Source organism: Dendrobates tinctorius, unplaced genomic scaffold, assembly GCF_039654945.1.
Source record: "Dendrobates tinctorius isolate UK_male_01 unplaced genomic scaffold, ASM3965494v1 ptg000165l, whole genome shotgun sequence".
NCBI classification, from domain to species: Eukaryota; Metazoa; Chordata; class Amphibia; order Anura; family Dendrobatidae; genus Dendrobates; species Dendrobates tinctorius.
This window is the reverse complement of record NW_027361832.1, coordinates 10,177,004-10,189,223: the sequence shown is the minus strand read 5'-3', so window position 1 is coordinate 10,189,223 and position 12,220 is coordinate 10,177,004. Positions and strand designations below refer to the sequence as shown.

At 42.9% G+C, this 12,220-nt stretch overlaps 1 protein-coding gene across 3 annotated transcripts in view; it reads left to right on the top strand.

Moving 5' to 3' along the window:
• ERICH5 (glutamate rich 5) overlaps window positions 1-11,102 on the top strand; it is a 57,886-nt gene extending 46,784 nt beyond the window's left edge. The window contains exons 3-4 of one of the 3 annotated variants that reach the window (XM_073550481.1): window positions 8,226-8,382; window positions 10,703-11,102. In XM_073550481.1, the coding sequence (XP_073406582.1) occupies window positions 8,226-8,359 (134 nt within the window). In that variant the 3' untranslated portion in view covers window positions 8,360-8,382; window positions 10,703-11,102. The remainder of the gene's footprint in view (window positions 1-8,225; window positions 8,383-10,702) is intronic. The other 2 variants (XM_073550480.1, XM_073550482.1) reach the window with 2 other exon arrangements.
• The last annotated feature ends 1,118 nt before the right edge of the window (window positions 11,103-12,220 follow it).

Below are 12,220 nucleotides of genomic sequence, written 5' to 3'. Positions count from 1 at the left end.
CAGAGTTGGGAATATAGCTACCTGGCATCCAGTTACTTAAAGCTTTAGCTTGCCCAGCCAAATAATACAGGAAAAAAAATCTGGTAGCGCCGCTCCACCTCCCTTTTTAGGTCTTTGTAAGGTGGCCAGTTTAAGTTTGGGCCTATTTTTCCCCCATATAAAAGATGTGATCTGGGAGTTGAGATTCACAAACAAGGATTTGCCCATCACAGCACTGTGCTGAAGGGAGTAGCTAAGCTTGGGAAGCAATATCATTTTAATCAGGTTAATGCGTCCGGCTACAGACAACGGAAGTTTGCTCCAGGATGCAAATTTAACTAACTAGTTCCAGCAGTGGGTGGATATTAAGTTGTGAATCAAACGCACTTGTCACGGGATATGTAGACACCCAGATATTTAAAATTAGATACAAAAGACAGTGAGGAGAGAGCCTCTAGCTGCGGCATCGGGGCATGAGAAAGGGGTAACAGAGCCGACTTCTCCCAATTTATATATAAGCCTGAATATTTGCTGAATCCATCTATAAGGGCTATAACTTGCGGCAAAGTTTCTTCCGCTTCATCCATGAATATCACCATATCATCAGCATATAGACCTATAGTGTCCACCCGACCCGCTACATATATACCCTTAATGCCAGGGGAAGACCTTATATGTATTGCCAATGCCTCAATTGCAAGAGCGAAGAGGGCGGGGGAAAGAGGGCACCCTTGACGAGTCCCCCTATGTAATGGAAAAGACTCAGATATAGAGTTATTTACTTTGATACGGGCTTTGGGTTTCATATATAATATTTTGATCCATTTTATAAATTTATCACCAAAGCCATATCTTTGCAAGCATGCGGAGAGGAAAGGCCACTCAAGGAGTCAAAAGCCTTGGCGGAATCTAACGATGCCAGTGCCCATTTGTTGTCAGGTATTAGGGAGCTATATTGGACTATTGACTGGACCCGTCTGATATTAATGGAAGTGCTCTTACCAGGCATGAAACCCGTTTGATCAGGATGTACAAGATTCAATATAATTGAATTCAGCCTGGTAGCTAGGATCTTGGTAAAAATTTTATAATCCACATTTACTAATGAAATAGGATGGTAAAATCCACATTCCAAGGGGTCCTTTCCCTCCTTCCTAAGCATTATGATATTAGCCTCATAAAAAGAATCAGGCATAGACTTCCCTTCCCAAATTCCCCGAAATACCTTCACTAGGAGTGGTATCAGTGTATCCCGGTATTTCCTATACAATTCAATGGGGAACCCATCTGGTCCAGGGGCCTTCCCAGAAGCCATGTCCGTTATAGCCTTTTCTATCTCTTCCGCGGTGAACGCAGCGTCCATAAGGGCTCGCTGCTCAGGATCTAATGTAGGGAATGTCACATCTGACAAATAGTCCAAGCACCCCAAATTATCGAAGTCACTTTTAGATTCATATAATGACCTGTAATAGTTGTAAAAACAACCAAGTATCTCCTCGGTCGAAGACACCAGTAAACCATCCGCCTTACGAATCTGCAGTATTGTATTGGAGGTATTGTGTTGGCGTACCAAATAGGCCAAAAACTTACTTGCCTGGTTTCCCAGTTCAAAATAAGATTGATGGGTGAAGAATAGTTTACGCTTAGATTTAGTGTCTATGTGCTGGGCGTATAACCTCTGGGCAGCCAACCACTCAATCCTGTTGCCACTAGTTTGGTTAGATATATATGTAGCCTCTGAGTCTTTCAATCGCCGATCCATTTCCTCATCCTCCCTTGAGGTTACCCGCTTAATATAAGAGATCGTGGAGGACAGACAACCCCTCAAATATGCCTTAAGGGCATCCCAAAATAAATTAATATCTTGATGTTCCGGATGAGACGCAATGAAACAATGCAATTGATCGATCGTTCTATCGGGGGACACTATTAACTTTAACCAGAAAAGATTCAACTTCCAAACTATCCCATTGTTTAATTGTCAATATTTAAGTTTAAGAATGACCGGGCTATGATCTGAAATCCCCCTAGTGCCATGCTCTATGTTATCCACCCACATCGCCAGACCGCTGGAACCAAATATGCAATCTATGCGCGACAGAGAGCGTTTAGAGGACGAGTGACAGGTATATTCTCTTAACTCAGGGTGACGCATCCTCCACAAATCCAGCCACCCGCCCTCCCCCATAAACAGTGACAGCGGAGTTGTAGTCAGAAAAGGCCCCCCCCCCCCCCGTCATTCCATCATCCAATCTCAATCTATCAAGGCAGTTGTTCATAACCATATTGAAATCTCCCATACAAATAACATCCGCATCTGGATAATCCAGGGCGTTGTTGAACTTGATGGGGCTTTTTTGCCGTGACAAACGCAGAGCCACATCCCTGTCCCTGCAGTTAAGGAGACGTGCCAGAAAAGGTCTAGGTGTGGCTCCAGGAGGAAGAGGCCTAGTGGGGACTCTGTGGGCCCGCTCCACCGCAAATGTTGGGGAGAATTTGTCTCCCAGAGTAGTTTTGAGCCAATCTTCCAGAAATTGCTCCGGGTGTTGACCCTCCGAACGTTCCAGGAGCCCAATAATTCGGATATTATTCTGACGCATTCTGTTCTCCAGATCATCTGCTTTTTGCCTCCATGCATTTATAGAGCCTTCCACTTTCGTTAATTTGGCTTCCATAGGTGTGATGGTATCCTCTACCTGGGACACCAGTGTCTCCACACCTCCGTAATGCGGCCCCTCATGGCTTGTATATCTTGTCGGATTACCGCATGGAGATTGCCCACTTCATATATCTTGATCATTTTTAGAATAAAAGTTAGATTTTATTGTACCTATTTGACGTCAATTTTTATTTTACATCTCAAATTCTATAATCATTTACCCTGAATTTTATGTCACGCTCTGCCTATTAGAGAGAGGCCATTGTGGTGGTCATTCCTAAAGCTGATAAGGACCCATTGAATCCGGAGTCCTACAGACCAATCTCACTCCTTACGGCAGATGTAAAGATTCTGGCGAAGGCCTTGGCCAACAGACTGACCCACGTGATTGATAAAGTAATCCACCCAGATCAATCGGGATTTATGCCCAATAAATCTACAGCAATCAATTTAAGGAGGCTATATTTAAATATGCAAATTCCAGCCGAAAATGCTGGAAAGAGAGTAGTAGTGTCTTTGGATGCCCATAAGGCCTTTGATTGTGTAGAATGGAGGTACTTGTGGTCGGTTTTGAAGGGCCTTGGGTTCGGGCCCAGGTTCATATCGTGGGTGGGGTTGCTGTACTCCTCTCCAACGGCAAAAACTAGAGTGAATAATGAATTATCTGATAGTTTCTCATTACATAGGGGTACGAGGCAGGGATGCCCGTTGTCTCCGTTGCTGTTTGCCCTCGCCGTGGAGCCTCTGGCCACTAAAATAAGGGATGCACAAGTGATAAAAGGATTTGTTTATGGAGTGAAGGAGGAGAAGGTGTCTTTGTATGCCGACGATATTTTGTTATTTTTGGAGGACTCAGGGGAGAATTTGGATAACGCGGTGGCATTAATTGAGGAATTCGGGGAATTTTCCGGACTCAAAATCAATTGGGACAAATTGTGCATAATGCCCATTGATGAGGTAGATAGGGATATGGGGGAGGTGGAAAGGTCAGCAAAATTGAAGGTGGTTTCGGGATTTAAATATTTGGGGATACAAATCGCCCTTCCGTTGACTAGGTTTGAAGAACTTAATCTAAGCCCTTTGCTACAAAAAATTCGTTCCAAAATATCAGCGTGGAATAAATTACATCTTTCGGTAATTGGAAGGGTGAACCTTTTAAAAATGATAGTGATGCCACAGCTTTTATATGTACTGCATAATTCACCAATTTGGATCTCGCAGAGTAGGTTCCACAAAATTAAATCGCTGTTTGGTGAACTAATATGGGGAGGGAAAAGCCCACGGTTTAAACAAGAGACTTTGCAGAGGCCAAAGGAGGATTGGCGCTTCCCAGCCCCTGGGTCTATTTTTTATCAGCACAATGCCAGCATATTGGAGGATGGGGGGGTGGAGGCGGGACGGGGACAGTCGCCTAGTAGTTTGAGATATTTGTTTGGAAAATGGCCTCTGGGAGAGAGTTTGGAAGGGGGACAGTTTTTAAAATTAGGCTCTCGGTTTCCTACTGTTCTCCTAATTCATAAGGTATGGGAACAAGTTAAACAGATAAGGGGTGTCACGGGCTTTACCAAATACTCTCCTGTATGGGATAATATAAATTTGAAAGAATTCGAGCAAATGGAAGGATTTGGTCCCTGGAGAGAGGCAGGAATCAGTAGGTTGGGACAGCTTATGGGTTAGGGGAGACTTAAGTCATTTGTGGAGCTGCAAACAGAATTCCAGTTACCGCATTCAAATTTGTTTCATTATAAAAGAATTCAGCATGCGTATCGGTCGCAATGTCGGAGGAAACTTGTTGAGATCCAGTTTGATGTCACGCTGGCCTCCATTTTGGAGAACAGCGTGACAAAGGGGGCAATCTCGGAGGTGTATACTAGGGTGACCACAAAAAATCGATGTCGGAATTTTGTCCGTCTGGACCCCACAAAACGATTCCCCTTTCCAGATATTGAGATAGCCAAAATTTGAGCTCGATCAAACGACGTTAACCCGTGCCGCTCGTCGCTCAAAGTTTGAAAAAATCCAAATTGAGGTTTTTTAAGATTTAGGTATTTTGCATAGTCTGTTAGACTATAAAGAATGTGACAACAACATTGCAGAAATAGCCCTGACCAAATTTTCGAACCATTTGTGGTATTTGAATGCAGAGTTGGTGGGATTATCGTTTTTTGATCCCACCATTACAGACAATGAAAAGTTGTGAATGGCTAATAAATTGCTCAGTAGCACAGATGAACCATCAGAGCATGCTAGGGTTGTAAAGCCAAAAGTTAGGAAAGAAAAATTAAAAGAGGTAGGAAGTAACCGACTTTAACGACCTTCTGACAAAAGATGAAGAACAAAAGCAATATGTCCTGCAAGTTGTAAGCAAATGCCGAGCATTATATTCTGATGTTTCAAAAACTACTTTAACAAAAGCTCTAGAATAGATTAGATAACTATGTAAAATTATCAACTCATGTAGGTTAGCGTGCTCTGATGGTTCATCTGTGCTACTGAGCAATTTATTAGCCATTAACAACTTTTCATTGTCTGTAATGGTGGGATCAAAAAACGATAATCCCACCAACTCTGCATTCAAATACCACAAATGGTTCGAAAATTTGGTCAGGGCTATTTCTGCAATGTTGTTGTCACATTCTTTATAGTCTAACAGACTATGCAAAATACCTAAATCTTAAAAAACCTCAATTTGGATTTTTTCAAACTTTGAGCAACGAGCGGCACGGGTTAACGTCGTTTGATCGAGCTCAAATTTTGGCTATCTCAATATCTGGAAAGGGGAATCGTTTTGTGGGGTCCAGACGGACAAGATTCCAACATTTTTTTCCCCCCATATGAGATCCGGTCACCCTAGTGTATACAGACTTATTATTCACTTTTCTAGTCAAACATCCCATCAAGTCTAGAGTAAAATGGGAAGCTGAACTGGGAGAGATAAATGACGATAGATGGGAATCTATTTTAGAATATGTGCCTAAGATCTCTATGAGCGAACCTGGGAGGATGTCTCAGCTATACGTAATTTATAGAGCTTACAGAACTCCCGACGGACTGTTCAAGATGGGTTTGAGGTCCGATTCCGAGTGTCCACGATGTTCGCAGGAACGGGAAGACATGCTGCACATGCTGTGGAATTGCCCTAGATTGTCTACGTACTGGACAGTTGTTTTGAGTCGGATTGAATTGATATATAGGTGTGCAATCCCCAGAGACCCTTTGGTCTGTATATTAGGTTATGTGGAAGAATTAGTAGCGGTATCCATGGTCAAACTGGCGATTGCTAGACTGTTGTTCATTGCAAGGAAGTTGATCGCTCGGTTCTGGATCAGGGAAGAGCCTCCGACTAGACGAGACTTTCTTACGCAGGTGGAGCATATAATTTAATTGGAAAAAAGTATTTATACTAAGAGAAATAAACTTGATGTATTTCATAAGATATGGCAGCCATGGGTAGAATGCAGTTAGATTTGTGGGGAGGATGTATTATGATATAGATGGTGTGCATAATAAACAATTATATATGGACGTGGGAAAGAGTACCGGAATAGAAATGAGGAAGACACTGAAAGGGTCTCGAAGGGGGGGGGGGTTTGTTCATATAAAAAATATGATTATATGTGAACAACTGCTTGATGTCATATATGTTATAATTGTTATCATTTAATAAAAATTCATCTGATTAAAAAAAAAAGTGAGAAAACGACTGAGACAGCTTGCTTAAGTGCAGGACCTCGGAGGCACACCTTGTCATTTTCATACTCCTTACTCATTAACCCACCAGACATCGCTGTTTCCAGGTTTCAGACACAGTGGGAAGGTGTCACGGTCACGTACCGCAAGGCGAACCCATGACACGCGTGACCCTGGATACACAGCCTCCAGTAGGGCGAATTTAAATAATAAAACGTGCAACTGGATACACTGCCTCCAACTGGCGAATTTAGGTATTACAAGTATTTGTACAATAGTCTGGAAACCCCGCCTCCAGTAAGGCAAATTTAAATAATAAAGGGGAACCTGGGTAACATTAACAATGGAGGGCCCTGCAATAGGGGAAGTGGGGACCTCCTGCACTCCCCTGAGCCAGTGTCCCTGTACTCCTAACGTTCCCTATGCCGGTTCCGCACCGGGCGACTCGCCCTGCACCTAAACCCTCACTAGGGAATTGGTCGGTGCGGAAACTAATCCCACCACTGCACTAAACACACATAAGGGAAAACGACAAAACAGGGGGACACCACTTAGCTTTGCTCTGTTGCTTGCGCTCCCAGCAACAGAGCCCACCACCTGCGTGCATCTTCTCCAACCGGATCCATCACCATAGTGCAGCCTTGGAGCAGAGTCCACCACCAGCTGCAGCTGCCCAGTAAACAGAGTGCCAAAAAGTCCAGCATGCTTGAGTCCAACTTTTCTGCCAATAAGTCCAGCATGCTTGAGTCCAGTTTTCAGCAACCAAGTCCAGCATGCTGAGTGCAACTATCACCATAGTCGCCACTCCAAGCCATGCAAGCCCTTCCTGCTGACACCATAAACTGTGACTCCACCATGCCATGCCAGCCCTTCTTGCAGACCACATCGTTGGACTCCACCAATCTATGCCAGCACTCCCTGCAGACTCCATAGCTGGCACTCGTTCCCTCTGGCTGGGCTGCCCAGGACTCCTGTTCAGCTCCATCTTTCACCCAGCCTTACTTGTGACTAACTATCAATATCACCAACGATCATCAAACACACTTGACACTCTTTCATAGAGCCTCACACCTGATATGTAATTACGTGCACATTAAAACTAAAGTGTAATACCACTCACCACCACTGGGGCAACTTAGAACAAACGACACCACGTGTCATAATTCTAATGGCCACTGGGGGCAATCAACCCACTTTGGCACCAAGCCAAAGGAAAAAAAGTTCACTTTGTCCATTTACTTGTCAGATCCACCTTGGATCATGACAGAAGGGGATTTAGGCCTCTCTATGAAAAGACCAATGGAGGCATCTCAGTAAGTGTCGAGTTGTTCTCTTTTCCATGAGGCTACTTATAAATTGCTGTCTCGATGGTATAGAGTTCCATCTCAATTATGTTCAGTTTTCGCTGAGATGAGTTCCATGTGTTGGAGATGTGGCATTGAGGAAGGGAATCTTCTACACATTTTTTAGTCATGCAAACTAATTACTACTTTTTAGGAGAAAGTACAATCAGTGATAGGAAGGTTCACTGATCTTGTGACTGATCTGACTCAGACTCTTGTCATTCTCCATCATTGGGACATCACGCTAAAAACATACAGTCATACATACTGTAGCTACTCTCGTACAGCACCATGGAATCAATGGTGCTATATAAACAATAATAATACTATCAGGTGGCCAGAACTCCGACATATTTTAGATTCTGTATTGCAGCTACGATTTACAGTTTAATTGAATTACCCTAGATCTCATAGGGTTCGGATAGTTGACTTGTTGGAGGTTCGGGTCTTGCAGCCATATCATAACCATCTGACAGATCTTGTAATGACACTGTGCATGACCGGCATTAGTAGGCAAAGGTCTAATGCCATATATCCATGGTGATTGTGTCCAGGTGAGATAGAAGAAGCTGTGGAAGCCAAGATTCAAGAAGAGGCTGCGAGCGAGGGGCCCGAGACAAAAGAGGATGAAACGGGACACCCAGTGGATGAGGTGGAACCAGAGATGGGTACGATGATAGGGGAGTGAATGTCCTCTTCTTTGTTACACTGGTGAGACAAACATTTCAGTCCACGTAATGAGAAGATCCGTCATTGCTGCTCTTCTGTTACTTGTCTCGGCTCACTAGTTAAGTAAGGCGATACTCCGACTTACACATATGTCACGTGTGTACAGAACTTGTGTTTGTCTGACAGTTACTACTGAATTGTGAAGAGGAGCGTACGTGTATGCCAATAATCCATGTATTGCTTTTTTTTTTTTTTACTTTTTTCTTTCCTTTGTAAATCACCCTTGTCATGGCGGGGAAGAAAAGTGGCTTAAAATTACATTCAGGTCAGACCTGTTGTAAGCCTTTTACCAGTTCAAGATAGAAATGCAGCTATAGTACGTACCCTAAAGATCACTGATGTACGTGTGGCTTGGTATTTCCAGAATCCTTCATCTGATTCATCAATTTCGAGGTTTTAAAAAGGCAAAAAAAGTTGGAATTTTTCCTAAAATATAGTAACATTTTAGTAGAACATGCAGCAAAAAAAAGTCACAAAAAATATGATTTTGCCAAAAATTCATGAACCGCATGCAGCTTTTTGAATAATTTGGCACAAAAAATGGTCAATGAATATCACAAGACAAAAAAGAATACTGACAAATGCTGAATCATTCACTTTTTCTTCCCATCCAGGAATAAGACAAAGAATAGCTAAAGAAAATGTCATTGTAAATAACTAAATACATTTCATTAGCAAATCACACTCCTTTTTGTCTGAGGTAATCGCTATAGTGCATCAAAATGGTTGCTGTGTTGTTACACTAACATAACCCTGACCTAGAATGTTAGTAAGTCAGATGACTGTGAGCATGTGCAGTAATGACATGGTGGACAGCAATGTGAGCAGCCTTTCCTTACCTCAGCACTCCTGGTATCTCCACTATTAAATCACACAGAAAGTGTGGAGAGCAGTGCGAGCAGCCACTGCTTACCTCAGCACCCCTGGCATCTCTAGTGTTAGATCATTATATATACAGTGTGTATATATATATATATATATATATATATATATATATATATATATATAAATAATCTAAGGTGGACAGCAATGTGAGCAGTCTTTTACCTCAGCATTCCTGGTATCTCCAGTATTAGACCAGATAGGGTGGACAGCAGTGTGAGCAGCCTTTTCTTACCTCAGCATCCCTGGTATCTCCAGTATTAGATCAGATAGGGTGAACAGCAGTGTGAGCAGCCTCTTACCTCAGCATTCCTGGTATCTCCAGTATTAGATCAGATAGGGTGGACAGCAGTGTGAGCAGCCTTTTCTAACCTCATCATCCCTCGTATCTCCAGTATTAGATCAGATAGGGTGGACAGCAGTGTGAGCAGCCTCTTACCTCAGCACTCCTGGTATCTCCAGTATTAGACCAGATAGGGTGGACAGCAGTGTGAGCAGCCTTTTCTTACCTCAGCATCCCTGGTATCTCCAGTAGTAGATCTTGTTGACAAGGTGGACAGCAGTGTGAGCAGCCTCTTCTTACCTCAACACCATTGGTATGCCCAGTATTAGATAAAAAATATCCACTGGGAATATTCCTATTTCAGATGCTCAAAGGCTCCTATCCTATTGTAGGACCGGTTTCTGTCAGTGTAACAAGACAATGGCCATTTAACCTTTTAGTGACTATCTAAGTAAAGGAAATGAGCGTGCTGTGCTAATGAAAGATATTTAGGATTTTTTATGTAATAATTACGTTTTCTTTACGTTATTTTTCTATTCTCTTTCCAGAGAACCCGCTTTAAGTTTATTCAAATGACTACTAACCTTAGTACATCATTGTTCAGTCAGCGTAACTTTCTCCATACATTTAAAGTATGTCGTGGCCCGTGCACGCTGGCCCCCTGCGATGCAGTGATGGCACACAGACGTGTTACACAATGTATGGACTAAGCATGGGTGTCTCAATCCAAACTTGCCACCTCTTAGGCATATGTGATGCTCTATATTCAGGTCGGGAGATCCACGGTCAGTCCGTACACGGACCATGATATACGTCTGTCTTAGGCCTCCTTCACACGTCTATGTTTAAACATGGATGTGAAAATTAGTACTGGTGCCATCAATGTTCTCCATCGGTTTGTCATCCGTGTGTCCATGCACACACGGACATGTGAGCAGCCCCATAGGTTATAAGGAGTACGTGTGATATCCGTGAAAAAAATGGGTGCCACACGTACTGGAAACATGGACCTGTGACGGAAGCCATAAGCAATATTTCTGAAGAGCTTTGCAATGTCACAATGGCGCTCTGCTACCAAGTATTGGATAATAGCGGTATCATTGAGAATAAGAAAACTTAAATATTTTTTTTTTGCAGGCACAGCTGGTGTAGAAGAATAAGTGCATTCTGAAACCTTCATGATCTGGACTTTTTTTGTACTGTCGCTGGAGAATTTCTGGAGCTTCTTTAGATGTTTAAGTGAGAGATAAGCCCATCAGAAGTCATATCACATTGCCAAGACTTCAGCACGTAGTGACAAGACTTCTACCGCAACAGTTTGTGCCTTATATATATCTAGAAACTCGATCGGTGGAGTTACTGAACTTTCTTTGCCTGATCTCAATGTTCTTCTATGTGGTGTCAAGAAAGAAAGAAACATCAAGATGAGGGAAGTGTCACCACCTTGTGGTCTGCAATAGTAATGGTCACACCATATTGTTATGTAACGGCAGTTGTCATTTTCCTGCATTAAATGATGTAGAAATTACTTATAAAATGCCATGTTTTCTGTTTTGTTTTTTCACATTGAATGGTTTCCAGTGTTTATTTAAAGCTGAACCTATTCATTTGAGGAAGGCTCCTTTCTGTTCCCCATGACTGTGCCCCAGTGGCACAAAGCAAGGTCCATAAAGTCATAGTTGGGCGAGTTTAGTGTGGAAGAACATCATGACTGCACAGAGCGCCGACCTCAGCCCCATCCAACACCTTTGGGGTGAACTAGACCAGTGATTCTGAGCCCGGTCTTCTCCCACTGACACCTCCAAAATCTTGTGGAAGGTGTAAAGAGGTGGACAGACTCCATATCAGTGCCTAGGATCTAGGACGGGATGTCATAAAAGCGCATGTGGTGTCCAAACAAAGCTCACTATATGAACAAATGTCCCATCTTTGGACTCCTGCGCTCTAGTACAGGCAGCTGATCTTCCTGCTTTCAGTCCGATGCACACTACGTGTTGGTACATGATGAAGGGGACTGGCAGACTCTGCGTCAGCCATAGCAGAAAGAGGTCAACTAGACAGCTGGCCTCCATATTTGTGTGCAGACACATGGGGCGGTGGGAGGAAGGACCCCAGCCTGTGTCTGCACAACCGTGGAAGTGCTGGCAGTGTGGTTATTTGGTTGTATATAGATGTTAGCGAGGAGCGCACTACCCCCGATTTCTATTTCGGAATAAAAAGACGATGTGTGTTCCTATGACTATATATGTATTATAACTCATTATTATAGATGCAGAATGTCCGACACAACTAAGGCCACATCACAGGATTTCCCTGACCCCGTTACTGCTATCTTTACCGTTCTCACCATCCCCTCAACCCCATTTTTCAAATCTGACGTGTCCCGTTGTGTTAATACCAGGGGGGGTGCTTCTTCCAATTCAAGCGATTCTGAGCATTCATGATCCTGCGTGCTTCCTGTTAGTGGTAAATTAGGTTGATAAAATTTGAATGTAATATGATAAAGGTCAGAAATTTGGCAAAAATGTTGAAAACTTTTGTAATTTTCCAACTTTGACTTCTCTGCGCTCATAACAGCTACTAAACAACATTTCTCTTATGTTAGAAGGGTTAAAAGTTCAGCAGCAATTTTTCAAAGTTTTGCACCAGGATTGC